This window comes from Myotis davidii, unplaced genomic scaffold (genome assembly GCF_000327345.1).
Source record: "Myotis davidii unplaced genomic scaffold, ASM32734v1 scaffold343, whole genome shotgun sequence".
Lineage (NCBI taxonomy): Eukaryota > Metazoa > Chordata > Mammalia > Chiroptera > Vespertilionidae > Myotis > Myotis davidii.
In genome coordinates this window covers 141807-160999 of record NW_006293809.1, presented here as the reverse complement: position 1 = coordinate 160999, position 19193 = coordinate 141807, and the positions used below count along the sequence as shown (strand labels likewise).

Genomic DNA, 19193 nt, shown 5'->3' with positions numbered 1-19193 from the left:
TTTCTTGGATAAAATTTTACCAGGGAAAAAAAAAAAAAAAAAAAGAAACCTAGAATTTAAATGGCAAGATCTATATATCGTAGTGTATTTCTTCTCAAACTGACAATGTTTAGGTTATAAGCAAATAAACTGCCCATTAATGTGAAACTTGTTCACAAAGGAAAAAAAAAACTTAAAATGCTGGATTAGAAGGGAAATAATCATAGCATATATAATAGACACATGTCAGACATTGGTCAGTGAACACAGAAAAGATAAATGACCAGCCTCACTGAAAAACTAAGAAATGAAAAGGGGAGTATTATTTTGTGCTCATCAGATTTCAGGAATTTAAAAGGTTGGTATTATCTAGTATTGATAAACATTTCAATAAATACATTGTTACGAGTATTAATTAGTAAAATATATCTGAAGGGCAATTGGTGTCACATAACAAAATTTTAAATAAATACACAGGGTGAGGCAAAAGTAGGTTTACAATGGTTCATATGAAAAATAACAATAAACAATTATTGTACTTAAAATTGTAAACCCACTTTTGCCCCACCCTGCATCTTTTGACCCACTATACTCACCCTTAGAAATTCAACCTAAAAAGACCGTTGGGCAGCATGCGCAGGCACAAATGAAGATGTCCACCCAGCATTGTCTGGAGTGGCGGAAAGTTGGAGGCAGCATGAGTGTCCACCAGAAGCCCGAGTAAATTGTGTAGTAATTTACAGGCTCTCCCTCATTTGATCCCCACAGCAGTGCTGGGGTGCTGCTTTAATAATCCCCATGAAACAGAAGAGAATTAAGATGGGGTGAAGTTATTTGTTCAAGGTCACATCGCTAACAAGTGGTGACTCCAGCTCAGACACCAAAGTTTGTATTATTCATTACCCTATGTTCCCTTTTTATATGGTCTCCACTACTGACTGTGGAATAAAAACAGCATATGATATATGCTCTGACTTATGTAATTTCAAATGAGTACAACACAGATATGTGGGAAGGATGATCATCAAAATATTGACTATGGGTGTAAAATTATCAGGCAGTTTTTATTTTTTATACTTTATATAGTAGTTTAAACAAAATATATTTTTTTATGGTCATAAAACAGTATAATGCTTTCTTTTGGTGAGTAGATGTTCCTACATCCCAGTAATTCTAGTGCTAGGAATTTAATTCTAAGGAAGTAATGTGTTCTGAACAAAGAACGTTTATCACCACGCTGCATACCATTGGATACAGACTAAATGCCTAGCAGGAAAAGAACTAAGTAATGATGTTTCTAAACGATGGAATAGAAACATTTGCAGACAGTAAAAATGATGGAAAATGTACCCAACAGAAAGTTGGTTTAAACTATGATAGAAAAGACATATATGATGTGGCACCAGTTTTGTATTTTTTTTAAAAGGCTTTTATACCTCTAAGTGCATCACAGTTAACAGTTGCCTAAGGGATTGGGCCCAGAAGTGATTCTCTTTTTCATACTTTAGAGTTCCCAAAATTGCACAATAGATGTGAAATACTTTAGCAATTTTAAAATGCTCTTTTTACCTCTATGGGATTAATAGCCAAAGTAGAACAGTCAGAGTGAGGGTCTAAGGTGTGAACTTGTAAAGCTACCTGGCCCTTAACCTCTCGGTCTGTGCGCAGGTGCTGGCTTGAGCGGGCGGCAGGTGCACCGGACACAGGCTGTCTTCAACCATACAGAGGACTACGTGCTGCTGCCAGATGAGAGGACCATAAGCCTGTGCTGCTGGGACTCACGCACAGCTGAGCGCCGAAACCTGCTGTCCCTGGGCCACAACAACATCGTGCGCTGCATCGTGCACTCGCCCACCAACCCCGGCTTCATGACCTGCAGCGATGACTTCAGGGCCAGGTTCTGGTACCGGAGGTCATAATAGGGTTCTTTTCTAGAGGACCCTGCCCTTCCCTCCCATGTGTCCCATCACCAGCCTCAGTAGAAAGTCGTGGTACCATCTTTGGCAGTCAGGCTGCCACCTCTACATCCTTCTTGGATTTTGTACAAAAGGGTCCTTTTTTACCTTGATGTGGAATCATGGTGGAAAAAGTGGGAAATGCAGACCCCTGCTCTGCACTCACTGATTATTACAGTGATTTTCATCGGTTTTGTAAATACAGGACTTGCCATTTCTCTGAACTTGATCTTTTGAAGAAGGGTAGAGTATTAAAGTGCTTTCCAGATCTTGTGTGGATCTGTCCTGAGGAATTCTCATTGGGCTCTTTTGTCATCTTCTGTGCCTGTTCCACATCCTCTCTGTGTTTTCCTTTCCAAATGCATTTTGACCAATGAGTAGGCATACCTTGAGAATCGAGTTTTGTGCCCTATTAAACCACTTTAGAGAATCAGTTCTCTGATAGGACATCCTAATAATAAAGCTCAGACCTGCAACTTTACTGTTACACATTTTCACTTCAGTAACAGCAATGGCCAGTTTTCCTGAAGATTACAGGAGCATCTTTCATCAGACCTCCCACAGTACCTTTCATACCTGCAGTGCTCGTCTTCAGTAAATGCACTTCCCATCAAATGACGCCATTTGATGGGAAGCATAGATTTGGAGATTATATCCCATCTAATCGGAATTAGGTGGTCCCACCACTGCCCTCAGGTGTTGCTTGTCCTCATGAATGGCTAATATTGATTGGCTTTGTTCTTATGTAACTTTAAATCTTATTTTTCAGCCTGAACCTTAACTACTCATCGTGGACACACAAGGCAACTGTGTTCTCAGAAGATATTTGCAATTAACTGACTGATAGAAGTTTTCTTTTTTTTAGAAGGTGACAATATTTCTTTGTGTTGAGCTCTAACTGGGTCAAAGAACCCAAACTCCCCTCACTAAGATATCTTTGGTTTATATTTATCCCCAAATACATATACCTCATGATCTGGGTGGGAGCACCTAAAAATATAACCTGGGAATATTAGGTAAAAAGTATGAAATAGAGTAATGTAATTATCTTATGTTACAGGAATTTTAAAATATGACGATTGCATAAAAATTCTGCTTTAGTCATCATCCTTAAGGATCATTTTAATTCTTTATAAAATGATTTTAAACATTCTTAATGAGTTAAATCACAGCTTTTTGTTCAGGTTTACAAAGACCTATATTTTGTGCTGCATAGTGAGTAAACTTATTTTATGTCCTGATTCCCTGGTATTTGAACTAGGATATCAAAGGGTGCTGCTTTTGTAAGATTAAAAGAAACCAGTTGACTAGGAACAAAGATAACCAGTTCTACCAAAAAAATTATCAAACATGGCTTCCCACTTCTTTTTCTGGCTTTTCTTTTTCTTCCAACCTGTGAAACTACAGGAGAGGTTGGCATTTCCGCATTGTTCTGCTCTGGCACACGCCCTGGGATGCCCACTCTACCTACACTCTGCATGTAAGTCCCGCTGGATCCTTTAACTGTTTGTGCGTTAAGATACTAATTCCTACTTTTTCCAGTTTTTGGAATAGTCTCAGCAATGGGATCTGTAGTTTCAGGACTTCTGTTTACAAGATTAAGATACTTTTGTGTGTTTCCAAAATGAACTTTCTAACATAGGGTTTTGTTATTTTTTTCTTTAAAAAATTACCTTAATGTTTTGAACTGGTATAAATGCCATGAGTATTTCATGAACTTGGTATCTGCACATAATTGATTGTACCACACCACCCTGGCATTGAAATGGTGAATAATACCCAGTCAGGATAAGAATTTAAAACTATGTTATTTTTTAAAGATATGTGATTTCTAAAATAAACTTTTTGTATATAATGATAATTTAAAGCTAGTTCATTGTTTTGGAGCTTGCTTGCTTTAAATGTTTTTGTAATTATGACTTAACTGTTACTTTTCACACTTTAGTGCTTTGTTCTGGAAGTCAAGTTTTTATAGTTTAATCACCTTTAGCTGTGTATCTTTGCTCTTCTACTCTGTGAATTTAAAAACTTGGGTATAGTGCCATTTATTTAGGTCATTCAGAAAAACCTGCTTTTACCTTAAGCATTGGTTTCCCTTGTTCAAGGGGTGAGGGTGTGTGACGTGCTAGGTAGGAGGGTAGCCTGGGGAAGGAGGGGAGATAGACAGGAAGGCAGCCTTTCCTCTTCAAGACCTCAGCTTCCTTTTCTGTGATGAAAGAGCTTCATCAGAACCATCCTCAGCATGCACTTGAGTCAGGGAAGCTTCTTTTATAAACACATCTTCAATTATTCTATATAATCCTATATAATAAAAGGGCAATATGCAAATTGACCAAACAGCAGAACAACCGGTTGCTATGACACACACTGACCACCAGGGGGCAATGCAGGAGCTGCCCCCTGGTGGTCAGTGCACTCCCACAGTGGGAGCGTCACTCAACCAGAAGCCGGGCAAGCGCAGCGGCAGTGGCAGGAACCTCTCCCACCTCTGAGGCAGCACTAAGGAGCAGCAAGCGGGCGGGGGGTAAGGAGCAAGGGCTCCTGGACTATGAGAGTGATGTCTGACTCCTGGCTTAGGCAGTCAGACATCCCTCTCGCAGGAAGTGGGCCTAAGCCAGCAGGCGGACATCCCCCAAGCGGTCCTGGACTGCAAGAGGGCGCAAGTGGGCTGAGGGACTCCTGCCGACCCCACCCCCCTCAAGTGCATGAATTTTTGTGCACGGGGCCTCTAGTTACATAAAAGGCTAACATGCAAAGTGTCCCCTTGGGAATTCGGGGAGAACGGGAGTTCAGTCGCTCACTATGACATGCACTGACCACCGGGGGCGGCGCAGAACACGGTGGGAGACCAGCAGTGGGTGGGGGGTGGAGGGGGCGCTGAGGGAGCGAGGGAAGGAGGAGGCAGGGAACCTGATCAGCCCTGATCACTGGCCAGGAATAGGGACCCTACCTATGCATGAATCTCGTGCACCAGGCCTCTAGTCATGACATAAACAGATGGGGAGAGGGAAGGCATGTACTTTGAGGGGGAGACTTATGTCCCTGAAAATATGGCAGACAGACGCTCTAAGTACATTTTTGGAACAAACCTGGACAGAGTTTATTTTTAAGCTATAAATAGATAGCTGAGCTACCAAGAAAATAAGGGATTCCTGGGGCACAAACAACCAGAATGCATAAATCCAGAAAGTTAACAGGACAGCTACCTGTCAGTTACACCAAGGACATCTATTAACCCCTCCTAGCCTAATTTCTGAGCTGAGTTTTCACAGGGTGGAACTTTGATTAAGACCCAGAAAGAAAGCCCAGAACCCAAAAGGTGGCCCCTCAGTGAAAGGGAGAAACTGACAAAAAACCCTGCCTCTGAGACTCTGCACGTGCCTATGTTTGCAGGGAGGGGTGTGGAGTTGGCACAGGGCAAGGTCTTCTTGGAGAACCATGTCCACAAGCTGTTGGTCCAAAAAGACTGGAACAATTCACACGACCTGTGTGACTGGGAGAAACACAAGCCAGGAATTTTAGGCAACCCTAGTTGGCAGTGGCCTCAGGTACCCGACAGAAGCCAGCACAGACTTTCTGGAAGAACACATGGAACCCCAGGCCTCAAGCCTCTCCATAAAGCTCTAAGACTCACGAGGCCACAATCCGTGAACAGTTGGAGAAACAGCACTGTGATGAGAATCAGTAGAAACTAGAAACCAGTCAGACTTGGGAAGACTGATTATCAGATGCAGAAGAGAGGAATATGTTTGAAGAACCACAACAAGGAATCAAAATGGGACCGAGGATCAAGAGACTTCAGAAGTGACCAAGCAGATGGGAACAACCCAAACAGCGGTTAGGAAACATTTCGATTCCTGTAGCTTTCGCACTTCATGCTTTCGCCCTGTTTCTGCAGCTTTTATCCTTTGCCTCTTGCTCCTTGGCCAGTGCTGTCCTACAGCCCCTTTCCCTGCGCCCTTGGGCGAAGCTGCCCCCCCCCCCCCCCCCCCCCTCAGCCTGCAGGACTGCTTGCCTCTGGCAACACTTTCTGTCCTTTTCCTCGTTCTCCGCTGACAGTCAGCCTTTCCCCCAGTCCCATGACCACTGCACACCCACAGCAATCCCTTCGCTTTTTGTTCCAAGTCTTGCTCTGATTCCTTTTCCCTCTCAACCTTGGGATCAAAATTCAGGCTAGGACAGTGAGTTACCACTAGTAATTATGGTAGCTATGGGGTCTCAGCCATCCCGTTTCATCCCTACGCTAAGGGAGGTATGGGAATTTGTTGGCAGCTTATGCAATTCTAGTTTGACCAAAAGAACCATTTTTTATTTACCTTCACAAGGTTCAAATCTGCCAGCTAATCAGATGGGTTCAAAGCAATGCAGTCTGGGGTTTCCTGCCACGCCTTTAATGCCGGTGTCTGCTGTATTTTAATAAGCAGTATTGAGCCCAGCTGGTGTGACCTATGAACCAGGAGGTCATGGTTTGATTCCGGTCAGAGCACATTCCCAAGTTGTAGGCTCGATCCCCAGTAGGAGGCGTGCAGGAGGCAGGTAATCAATGATTCTCATCATTGATGTTTCTGTCTCTCCTCCCTCTCTGACATCAATAAAAATTTTAAAAAGTAATAAGCAGGTATCGAATGCCCAGTGTCCCACGGCCACTGCTCCAGGGGCTTGAGAGTTGCAGGTCCACGTGAGAGCAGTGGGAAGTATTTAAAAGCAAGTTCTGTAAATGAAAGCAATCTTCCTGCACATTTACTGAGCTATGGAAGTGATCAGACTCACTAGGTTCAGAAAAGAAAAATTAATCCCAAATCCTGTTCTCAGTGACAAATTTGTCAAGAGGGGAAATAATTACCTCATTGGAGTCTCACCTACTTGGTTCTCTGGAACTCGAGCTGTATCAGCCTTGGGTTAGCAGGATATTGCGAGAGCCGGCCAACTTCCTAGAATGATCAGCTCTCGCAATATTTGAACACACAACAGACTCACTTGCCTTAACAAGTAAATACGAGTGGATTACAGCAAAATGTGTAAGGCCTTTCATTCTGAAAAATGCCAGTGACCAAATATCAGGATGAGACGTCAAGCCCCTCTCGTTCACCAGCTACTGCATAGTTTCTGTGCAGGGGTTCATTTCAGGGCCAAATCCTCTTATTTTGTGTCTTGGTTTTGCTTTTTGGTCAAGGTGATTTTTCCTAAGAAAAGGCATGCAAATTGGAGCATTCTGATCTGTATGGTGAACTTGGGTCAGCCCTTCAGTTTGGGGAAGAGCTAGTACCAGGCCTTTGCTAAGGTGATGGGGACCGTGAGAACTTGCATGGGTTGAAGTGGGCCTTTTTCTTTCCCGGGAGCCTTGGGTTCAGATTTTATCTCTGTCACTTTACCGTGTGGTCTTGAGCACATTTGTCTATCCTTTTATACTTTTTCCAAATATATACAAAAGTTCTATAATGCAATAGAAGCAGTGGTTGCCAGGGGCTCAGGGAGAGGAGAATGAGGAGTGACTGCTAAGGGGTATGGGGTTTCTTTTGGGGGTGATGTTCTGAAATTGGATAGTGGTGATGGTTGCACAATTCTGTGAATATACTAAAAAAATATACTGAATTGTACTCTCTTAAAGGGTGAATTTGTGGTGTGTGAATTATATCTTAATAAAGCAGTTATTTTAATTGAATGTCAACAGTATAGAAAAATGAATCCCCATATACCCATCACTCAGACTCCCCAATTTTCAGCTCATTGCCAATCTTGTTTTACCTATACCTCTATTCACTTCTCCTTTCTTGAATTATTTTAAAGCCAATTTCAGAAATACTTTCTCTGTATTTCAGTATCTATCTCAGAGATAAACCTTTTTTAAGCACAATTTCTAGCATCATTACACCTTAAAATAGTAACATTAATTACCTAATATCACATATCTAGTACCGGTGTTCAAATTTCCTTATCAATGATTTGTTTTGAATTAGAATCCAAATGCACATAGATTGTGAGTTGATGTGTCTTTTAAGTCTCTTAATCTTCAGATTTCACCTTTGTCTTTTTTCCTCCTTTGCAGTTTATTTATTGAAGAAACCAGTTTGGTTTTTTGGCCAAATCTCTATCTCTCGCTCTCTCCCCAAGGGTGAGGGATGTGTGACTTTTGTTTTAGAAAACGGTGAGTTGTAGATAAGGGACATTTGGACTGAGCCCCTCCACTCTGGAATTTTTCCCCGTGGGTATATGCAGGGAAGCATCGAGTGTAGGATTCATGGATTCCCACCAGAAACCTGAACCTCCACTGTCTGGAGGGCTCAGCTGCATCTTCCCCCTCAACGCTGCCTATGTCCCCCTCGCCCAGCCCCTGACAGAGCCAGAAGAAGCAGGAACGAAGACACACCAACATTTAATCCAAAATATCGGCTGTTTCGGTGCCCTTTGCCCTGCAAGTGTCACCAGCCACCCACATTGCAGTATGATATTCTGCTATTCTAACACTCTTATCTGTAAGACTAGTAGGATCAAAGAACTTCCGCTAGTCCCCACTGTTGTAACCTCAGCCTTTATGACTCACTGCTCTTTCAGATGAGTCTGCTTGTTTTCCTTAAATGGAACTTGCTAATTCCATCATTTTTCCCCAGTTTGCGTGTTAATGGTGTCCCAACCAGACACGAGCCCTGCCTCTAAACCGACCTGCCCGCCTGGCTTCTCACCTTGCCTTCCTCCTGCAGCCTTTCCGAAATGACCCCCCTTCTCCCATCTCTGCCCTCTCCACCCACCTCCGCTTCAGCCTGCCCATCTCCCTTCATTCTGCAGGGTCACTGTTCCTTCCTTGTTGTCAGCTCCCGTCAGCAACACATCAGTTACTTGGTCCAGGAAGTGAACTTCCAACAACGATAACAATTTAAAATATGGATTGTCTCTGCCAGAAGTCGGTCCGCTATTTTCGTGGCAGCTCCTTCCGGGTGCTCAGACTTGTGGGGACTGCACACTGGGCATGCAGCCCACACGCCAGTGAGTGTCATCACCGGAAGGGAGCAGAGAGGCGGCTTGTTGGAGGTGGAAGGGTGGGTTGGTGGGACTTAACAGACAATATAATTCTATTGCTATGGGCTCAGCATAGCCAGGTGCAGTCAGCACCCAGGAAAGGTGACCATCAAGTGTTGGGTGCAAAGACCAGGAGGTAGGCATGGAGAAGCGTGGCCCCGAGTAGGGAGAACCGTGGGGACAAGGTCCTTTAGGGCCGTCCCCGGACTTGTTTTCTCCTGGCCGTCACAGGACGGTGTTAGGGGCAGGGAGGGGGAACACAGACCGCTCTCGGAAGGTTGGGCCCGTGGCCTCTAATCGGAGAAAAGAGCTTGGTCTGCTTGGTGTGGGCTGATCCACAGTGTTCGAGGGATGAGCATGCTCTGCGCTCACACTCTGAGCTTTTCAAAGTAGGAACTTCCACCTACAAAGCAGAAGAGTGTTGGTGGGTTTTTTCTTTTGTGGTTTCACACAGCGAATGTATGACAATCTCTATTTATAAGCGAAGTGAGCCGTTCGGGCACTAAGGAGCAAGTGTGGCCAGGATTTCTGGTCCCCCCTCCTTCACCCTTTCATTTTTCTCTTAGCCTGCTTTCCAGAAAGGGGGCTGCTGGGAGAGGCTGCCTGACAATTTCCCGCGCTGTCAGCTCCACAGAATTCCATTTCTGAGAACCTGCCCGGCGCATGCAGTGACATTGCGTAACCCGCCTCCGGGAGCGGGCAGCATTAGCCGTGGCACTCAGAGCGACCGTTTCACCCAACATGAGAGGAGCGAGCGGCATGGAAGGGGCGCCCAAGGTGAGTGATGGGGGCCTTCTGAGCGGGCAGGGGGCAAACAGCCGGCAGCGACCAGTTTTTGTTCTGAGTTTAGTGTGTACTAGTAACATGTAAGTTTGCGATGGGAAGGTTTCATGTCAGTTTAAGTGTACAAAGTACTTCAAGCTCCTTACCAGTTTGACTCGGATGAAAATTACTTTCTAGCAGAAACCAGCTTCTGGGGTTGGTAACACAGTCTATCCCTTTGTGTCCATTCACCTTCTAACAAACTTCTTGAGCGAGTGAGACCTCAGCTCACCCCGACCTCTCCTTTCTCGGGACCCCGAGCACACTCAGTGTCACTCCCGTGTCCTGAGGATCCTGCGCTCCTGCCCCACACCCGGGCAGTCACTGTGGGTGCTCCCCCTGCACCTTCACATTAACTTCGGTATTGATCTGTGTGAGCGGAGCTCCAGGCTGGGACTTGAATCAAAAAAAAGTCACTATTTAGGGAGTAGAAATGACTACAAAAAAAATAAACTTGCTCAGATATAAGGAAAGTGAAGCTCAAGGGTTACTTTGCTACACCTTTAAAAAATATAAGTAGAACAGGAAAATAAGGAAATGGAACATTAAGTGGCGAGTCTTCTTATATGAATTAAGTATATGTTACTTATTATTCTAATAACTAGGTGTGATTCGTGGAATGTATAGCTGAGTAATGCATGACATCCTCTCTTATGTAGGTCAAGTGTAAATATCTTAGCTAGAATATTGTACACAACTATTTTCTTTGAAAATGTTTTAAGCCCTAACCAGTTTGGCTCAATGGATAGAGCATTGGCCTGTGGACTGAAATGTCCCAGGTTTGATTCCAGACAAGGGCGTGTACCTTGGTTGCGGGCACATCCTCAGTGGGAGGTATGCAGGAGGCAGCTGATCAATGTTTCTCTCTCATCGATGTTTCTAACTCTCTATCCCTCTCCCTTCCTCTCTGTAAAATATCAATAAAATATATAAGAAAAAGAAAATATTTTAACCATGGGGAAAATAATAATTTAGTAAACCCCTGCATATCCTTGACTGAGATTCACCAATTCCAGCATTTATTTTATACTAGAGGCCCAGTGCACGAAATTCATGCATGGGTAGTGTCCCTAGTGTCTGCTGGCTGCTGGCCGGGGCCTTCCTTCATTCCGTGCCACCCCCTGGTGGTCAGTGCACATCATAGCGAGCGAGCGATTGAACTTCCAGTCGGTCGAACTCCCCAGGGAGTTTGCATGTTAGGCTTTTATATATATAGATGTTTAGATACTGGCACACAGTTTTTGTCAACCATTTGAAAACAAGTTGCACCTATAATGACACTTCCCCACATCTGCTAAAAACAAGGACATTCTCCTACACAACTCCAATATCAGTGTCACATCCAAGATAAATTACCATCGAATTAATAATTCCATCCTAACATTCAGCCCACATTCACATTTTCCAAAAAATACCCTTTCTGGCTTTTTTGGCTGTTATTTGTTTGTGTGTGTATTTTTCCAAGACCACATGCTGTGCTGTTTGTCAACTCTCTGTCCTCTTTAATCAAGAATAACCCACTGCTTTTTGTTTTTTTCATAACATCAATTTTTTTTTACTAGCCCAGATGTTTTATGATTTAGATTTCTTATGTGCCACCTATTCTGCCTAGGTAATCTCTATAGCACTTGGTAATTTGTAATTAACATGTATGTGTGCATATAACTTATATTTGATGCTCCCAGCATCGCCATAAAGCCCTATTATGAATATTATAGAGATAATAATAACTGTCGCTTTCTGGCTGTCCATCCACCAGGCCTGCTACACGTTCCATTACATCCTCACATCTTCAGGAAGCGGAGGTGTTATTCTTAACCCCATTTTACAGACGAGGAAAGTAGGGTTCATTGACTTGCTAAGGCCACACACTAGTGAGTGGAATGCCAGGAGTCAGACCCAGGCAGACGGAACCCAGAACTCGGCTCTTAACCAGCTCACTCTCTCCCGACCCTCAGACCAGCAGCTGGCAAACTTTTCCTAATGACCCAGATGGTATTTTATGCCTTGTGGGCCACCTACAATCTCTGTTGCATTTTCTTCTTTGTTTTCACAACAAACACTTTAAAAATATAAACTCATTCTTCACTCTCAGATCAGTCTTCCAGATTTGATTGACAGGTCATAGTGGCCAACCCATGTCTTTCTTGGATGCATAGCGTCTCAGCTCATGCCGGCTACTCCGCCCAATGGTGGAGTCTTGATCCTAGTCCAGGGACACACTCAGGGGACAGTTTCCTGGGTGCACCTACACAACTGTCAGAGCACAGAGAAGGTAATATATCTCTGAAGGCTTTTCACAGACATGAGCAGTTACTGAAAAGGGTTGAGCTTCTTGCCTTTTGCAATGAAAAGTGCATGTTAGAGTTGCATTCATGTTAACCATTGATCCATTTCGTTAGTTTTCCTTTTTAATATGTTTTTTCATTAATTTAGAGAGAGGAAGGGAGAGGGAGAGATAGAAACATCAATAATGAGAGAGACTCATTGATCAGCTGCCTCCTGCACATTGACTTGCCAATCCCCCTACTGGGGATCAAGCCCACAACCCAAGCATGTGCCCTGACCAGGAATCGAACTGTGACCTTCTGGTTTATGGATTGATTCTCAATCACTGAGCCACACCGCACAGGGCACCTGATTAATTTTAATGCCTGATTTGTTCAGTTGCTGTTTATATGGTAACGCAGTGCTTAAAAGGGCTGTCCTATGGAAGTGATGCCTTGGGCTTTACAGCAACCCTCGCATCCTGGGGCAGCCAGATGGCCCTTCTGATCCTGACTGGGCTGTGTGCACCAGATGGTGGCAATGGCTGCTGTTTCAGCTGTTCCCTGATGTTGCTGTTGCCAACGAACAGTTCCACGTCGGCAGAGCTTCCACCCTAGTGTGGAGCAGATTTGTAGAACTGACTTTTATTATATTTTCCCCCAGTTGTCTTATAAAAAACAAGGGGAAAATGGAAGAGTAGACATGATGTTAGTGATAGGAAACGCCGGCCTCAAACGGTATGGTTGCAACTAAGATAGGCATCATTACACGTGGCAAGGGGGTAAATCTCACCTGTCGCTCACGGGCTTGTTGTACTGTAGCTGATGGCTTCCCTGTCGAACGCCAATGCAGAAATGCTACAAAATTAGGTCTAAAACACAAGGTGAATGAGTGACTTTATTGTATGGAAGTCCTTGTTTTGGATTTTTGGTCATTGGAAAAGTGATTTTTGTCTGAGTGTGTGTGTGTGTGTCCACACACACACCCCATTAGAGGCAATCTTGATCTTTATGCACAGACATCTTATCTCACTGGGGCAAATGTCCAGGACTTGAAGGAGGATTACTGAGGTGCTTCATCTGAGAGGAGGAGCCCTGTCAGGCTCCCCTTGACCTATAGCAGCTCTGAGATGGCAAGCAAAACATTTTAAAGTCAGTCGTTGTCCAAGAAGGGTCCGTGGGACCCTGCGCAGAAAACTAACTCACCGTGGCCCACAAGGCCCTGCATGGAGTGCTCCTCTCTCGCCCGCCGTCTTGTCTTCACTCATCAGGATCTGAATTTGTCTCCCTTCTGGAAGGTCAGCTCCATGAGGGACACTGGGCTTTCCTGGTCAGTGCTTAATCTCGGTGCCTAGAGCAGTGTCTGCACATAGTAGGTACTCAGTAAGCACCTTGTGTTGGGTTGTGTGTGAATGAATGGGAGGTTATAGGACAGTGATGGCGAACCTATGACACGCGTGTCAGAGGTGACATGCAAACTCATTTTTTTGGTTGATTTTTCTTTATTAAATGGCATTTAAATATATAAAATAAATATCAAAAACATAAGTCTTTGTTTTACTATGGTTGTAAATATAAAAAAATTTCTATATGTGACACGGCACCAGAGTTAATTTAGGGTTTTTCAAAATGCTGACATGCCGAGCTCAAAAGGTTCGCCATCACTGTTATAGGAAGTACAGATGGAGCCCCTTCTGACACAGCCCGTCCAGAGGCGGGAACTTCCTAGTTATCAGTCGTCATCCATGACTCTCAGCCCTCTGACCCTACCTGGCCTCAGCCTGAACTTCCACGGAGCCTAGATTTCTGAGAAAAGGCCCCTTGCTTCCCCCGTGGTCAGATGTGGCCTTGGATTTGAGCTTTTGTAATTGAAGTCAAGGTCACGAGGACCTATGGCTTCATCCCTTCATCCACTTCCCAAGGCAGAATATCCCAGGCATAATACCCAGCTAGAAAACACAACTCGCTGTCCGTTATAGCCATCACTCACACATAGTTATTGGGCTTGGAGGTGGGGTGATCAACACAGAGCAGACATTCCGTGGGGACATATAAAGTCACTAAAAGACTAAATGGGCACACCGATTTCAGGGGGTGAAAACGCCTTAAAGAACATAAAACAAGGTGCTCTGATAGAGGTAATGGGCAGAAAGGGCTTCTCTGGAGACCTGAGTGATGGGAAAGGAGCAAGTAGAGGGAACAGCAAATGCAAAGGCCTGAGGCAGGAGTGGATTCAGCAGAGCAGAGTATCCATAACAAGGTCAGTGTCGTTGGAGCAGAGTACACAAGGGGAGAGAATGGCCAGGAATGAGGTCTCGGGCAAGCAGGGTCAGCCTTGTAAGAACTCAGAAATGCATTCTAATTGCAAAGGAAGCCACCGGTCTATTTAAAGCAGGAGATGTCATGATCTGATTTGTGTTTGTGAGCGCTTACTCAGGCTGCTATGCAACCAGAGCGCTGTGGGCGGGAAGAGCAGAAGCAGGACGGGGACCAGGAGGCGTGCAGGTGCCTTCCTTGTCCATTGTGGGTGGTCCCAGGCTGTGCTCAGAGGACACGGAGAACCACTCTCTTTTGAAAAAAAATAAAACGTTTGGTGTTTGAGCTGGTCAGGAGATGCGAGCAGAAACAATAGTAAAGGAAGGTGTCAGTAGCATGTATTTAACAACGTGTGCTAGCTACCTTTTTATTTTATTTTTTAGAAACTGTTCCCCTTCCTGCCCACCCCACCACCACCACCACCAACAACCTTATTTCTGTTTCTGTTAAGACAATCTGCCTTGCATTCCTTCCGCAGATAGTGAGGGCCTACCCCGTGCCTGGCACTGTTCTTCTTTTTCTTTTTTAAGATATTTTTTATTGATTCAGAGAGGAAGGGAACGGAAGAGAGAGAAACATCAACGATTAGAGAGAATCACTGATCAGCTGCCTCCTACATGCCCCACACTGGGGGTCGAGCCTGCAACCCGGGCATGTGCCCTTCACTGGAATCAAACCTGGAACCTTTCAGTCCACAGGCTGACGTTCTATCCATTGAGCAACACCAGCTAGGGCCCAGGCACCATTCTTAAGCCACAGAGGACAAAGGAGTTGTATCCACTGAGCCAAACCAGCTAGGGCCCAGGCACCGTTCTTAATGCCACAGAGGACAAAGGACTCTCACCCTCTCAGCACTTAATAACTTGTCATGAGAGTTAGTAAAGTGTCCCTTACAGCCCATTATTCTTCCCCCCATAATAACCTTTATTCTCTTAACACTGTATGTACTCGAGAGCTCACTCTTTAAAAAAAAAAAAAGCTAAACAGAGCACCATCCCACCCCAAGAGTTAAGTCTGCTGCAAACTCTTCAAAGGCACATCGCCCCCAGGATCATGGAAACAGGGAAGTGACCACAGAAACGTAGCTGGTCATTTTGGAACTGTGATGACTAAGGGTGGAAATGACCGCGGCTTGGAGAGGAAATAACTGCAGAGGAAAGTGGGAGGCTGCGAACAGAGGCCGCGGCCAGTGAGATTCTAGGCACCAGCCCGAGGTGCAGAAAGGGGAAGCGAACATTTTAGGAACCATTTCCAAATGCATTGCTCATGAGCCGCTTGTTGGTTGGATGGGAGAGGCTGTTGGTACACACGGTCCGAGTCCGGGTGTCCTCCGGGCCTGGGACCTCTGCCTGGAGGCTCGCAGGCCATTAGTCCTCCCCTCCTCCGCGCAGCCCACAGGGACCATGGTGGCGTTCCTCACAGCAGAGCCCAGGACTCATCCGCAGCTCCCTCCTCCAGCTATATGTTAGGCAGCTCACTGAGCTCCTCTTTACTGTTGCATGTTAGGCAGCTCACTGAGCTCCTCTCTTTACTGTTGCTGCTCCTGAGAGTTGAGAGCAGCTTTTGTTTAACTACTGGCCAGGGATCTGTCTTCTGAAGCAAAGGAAGCAGTGGCCCCTCTCCCTTGGTCATATTAGAAAGGAAGATGTGCCTTGTGCAATGTTCTCTCGGGCTCAGAATTTAAACTCGCCTGGAAGGGCACAGGATCTGTTACTAGCAGAGTATGTTAGCTGCTTCTCTCCTGCACCCTGTTCCCAAAGCGAGGGCTCAGCGACTGGAGGCGGCAGGGCCAGTGGCTCACAGGTGCTCTCTAACCTCCTGCCACGTCCAGGTGAGGCAGGCGAGGCGCTGATCTGCCGCCCACCACTGACAAGATGAATAAACCCAGTTAGCTGGAATAAATTCACGCCAACAGAATGGAGCTTAATACCAGCGTGGCCCCTCGCTTGCCCGATGCCCCTAAAAATGACCCCGGGGGAGAGAGGATTCTGTGTGCAAGCTGGGCCTTCATTCCTCTCTCTGCAATTCCTGAAGTGGCTTCAGATTCCTCCTACCCAATCATATGGAAAAATCACACCCGACAGGGACACCAGGATGACTTTAGGTGCGGTACACGGTCAGGTAGAACAGTTTTCAAGGTGAGTTATATATTTTAATATTTAAAAATCCTCACCTGAGGATGTGCTTCTCTACTGATTCTAGAGAGAGAGGAAGGGGGAGAGAGAGAACGAAACATGGAGGTGAGAGACATCTATGTTGCCTCTCGCACGCGCCCCAATGGGGGATCGAACCTGAAACCTGGGTATGTGTCCTGACTGGGAATCAAACCCACGACCCTTCAGTGCATGCGATGACATTCCAACCCACTGAACCACCCAGCCGGATGGTCAGTTATGCCCGATTCCATTGCGGTCAAGGGTATATACATCGGCTGTAGGCTTGATCCCTGGCCGTGGCCAGGGCATGTGCGGGAGGCAACTAATTGCCTCCCCTCCTCCGCGCAGCCCACAGGGACCATGGTGGCGTTCCTCACAGCAGAGCCCAGGACTCATCCGCAGCTCCCTCCTCCAGCTATATGTTAGGCAGCTCACTGAGCTCCTCTCTTTACTGTTGCTGCTCCTGAGAGTTGAGAGCAGCTTTTGTTTAACTACTGGCCAGGGATCCGTCTTCCGAAGGAAAGGAAGCAGTGGCCCCTCTCCCTTGGTCATATTAGCCACCCAGTGAACAGAAAGGAAGATGTGCCTTGTGCAATGTTCTCTCGGGCTCAGAATTTAAACTCGCCTGGAAGGGCACAGGAGTCTGTTACTAGCAGAGTATGTTAGCTGCTTCTCTCCTGCACCCTGTTCCCAAAGCGAGGGCTCAGCGACTGGAGGCGGCAGGGCCAGTGGCTCACAGGTGCTCTCTAACCTCCTGCCACGTCCAGGTGAGGCAGGCGAGGCGCTGATCTGCCGCCCACCACTGACAAGATGAATAAACCCAGTGAGCTGGAATAAATTCACGCCAACAGAATGGAGCTTAATACCAGCATGGCCCCTCGTTTGCCCGATGCCCCTAAAAATGACCCCGGGGGAGAGAGGATTCTGTGTGCACGCTGGGCCTTCATTCCTCTCTCTGCAATTCCTGAAGTGGCTTCAGATTCCTCCTACCCAATCAGATGGAAAAATCACACCCGACAGGGACACCCAGGATGACTTTAGGTGCAGTACACGGTCAGGTAGAATGGTTTTTAAGGTTAGTTATATATTTTAATATTTCAAAACCATCACCTGAGGATGTGCTGCTCTATTGATTCTAGAGAGAGAGGAAGGGGAAGGGAGAGAGAGACCGAAACATGGAGGTGAGAGACATCTATGTTGCCTCTCGCACGCGCCCCAATGGGGGATCGAACCTGAAACCTGGGTATGTGTCCTGACTGGGAATCAAACCCACGACCCTTCAGTGCATGGGACGACATTCCAACCCATTGATCCACCCAGCTGGATAGTCAGTTATGTATTCTCATTCCCATTAGAAAAAGCCAGAACAACTCAGCAGACCTCCAGTTTCATACAGAACACTGCTTCGGGGACATGTGTTGTTTTTATTAGCTTAATTTAATATTTTAAGTTTCAAAAATATACAGATGGCACATGGATGTAGTTAAAGATGCATGAAGTTGAAAAAACACAGTCTTAGCCATGGCCAGTTAGGCTCAGTGGATAGAGCATCTGCCTGCAGGCTGAAGGGTCTCAGGCTCAGTTCTGGTCAAGGGCATGTCCCTCCGTTGCAGGCTCACTCCTGGCCTTAGTTGGGGCATGTGTGAAGACAACCAATTGATCTCTCTCTCTCTCTCTCTCTCTCTCTTCCCCTCCCTTCTACTCTCTCTAAAAATCAATGGAGACATATCCTCGGCTCAGTGAGGATTAACACCAAAAAAACAGTGTTAGACAAAGCTTTCTCCTTGGTGGGGTTGGTATAATTGTTTACGACCAATCCAGTAACAGCACTTTCTATTGTCTCCATGCCTTTCCTCTCCTTTCCCTTCAAAGAAAGAAAGAAGGAGGGAAAGGAAATGAGGAAGGAGAAGGGCCTACCTGAGACTTTCTTTACTCCCTCTGATGGCTTTCGAGAATGGAGAGACGAGAGTAAGAAGGGAAACATAGAATGTCGGCAGCTGCGGCTGGATGGGACCCTGGACGCTGCCTCACTTTCAGAGGAGGAAACGGTTACTCGCCCTCCTCGCTCCATGAGTTTCTCACAAGCAAAGACCGAATCCTCAACCACTGGCCTCGCTCTCCTGCAGCACAGCCTGCACCTCCTCTTTCCAACCAAGTATCTTAAACAGTGACCCAGGCACTCGGCTGTGCTGCGAGGAGTGGACCTGGGGGAGGCGGCCGTGGAGAGACACGCTGGGATCCAGGGCACTGCGGGCTGCAGAAGATGGTTTGGTAGAACATGGGCCACATCCAGAAACCTCAGTCAAGGCCCGGGCCATCTCTCCTGTGGCGTCACCTCAGTCCTGAGCTTAGATCAAGCGCCTGGCTCACCCCGTCGCCCCAGCGCACATTGTCAGACACGAGTGGGGTTAGCAAGCGACTGTGGAATCTCTGAGGCCCTGACAGAGCATTTCCGCAAGCTCCCCACTAACTGGACGAGGGTGTTCATTCCAACAAGATGATCTGGTCAAGACCCAAACCTGCTGGAAAACCGCAGTATTGAGGCATCAGGGAAGAACACGGCTCATTGCCAGTGGGTGGCTTGGGAATTTTTCTGGCCACAGCCTCTTCCTCAAAGTTTCGCGAGTGGGCAGCGCTTTCTGTGGCTGCGGAAGTCCCTCGATGCGGGGCCTTTCACCAGAAAC

At 46.1% G+C, this 19193-nt stretch overlaps 2 protein-coding genes across 5 annotated transcripts in view; both read left to right on the top strand.

Moving 5' to 3' along the window:
- Nucleotides 1–3795, top strand: part of CSTF1 (cleavage stimulation factor, 3' pre-RNA, subunit 1) — an 11930-nt gene extending 8135 nt beyond the window's left edge. For all 4 annotated transcript variants that reach the window (XM_006767756.2, XM_006767757.2, XM_006767755.2 and 1 more), the window contains exon 6: nt 1648–3795. In XM_006767756.2, coding sequence (XP_006767819.1) covers nt 1648–1898 — 251 coding nt within the window. In that variant the 3' untranslated portion in view covers nt 1899–3795. The remainder of the gene's footprint in view (nt 1–1647) is intronic.
- A 5659-nt stretch (nt 3796–9454) lies between these two features.
- The window catches only part of CASS4 (Cas scaffolding protein family member 4), a 39905-nt gene continuing 30166 nt past the window's right edge, over nt 9455–19193 (top strand). The window contains exon 1 of the mRNA XM_006767752.2: nt 9455–9725. Coding sequence (XP_006767815.1) covers nt 9690–9725 — 36 coding nt within the window. The 5' untranslated portion in view covers nt 9455–9689. The remainder of the gene's footprint in view (nt 9726–19193) is intronic.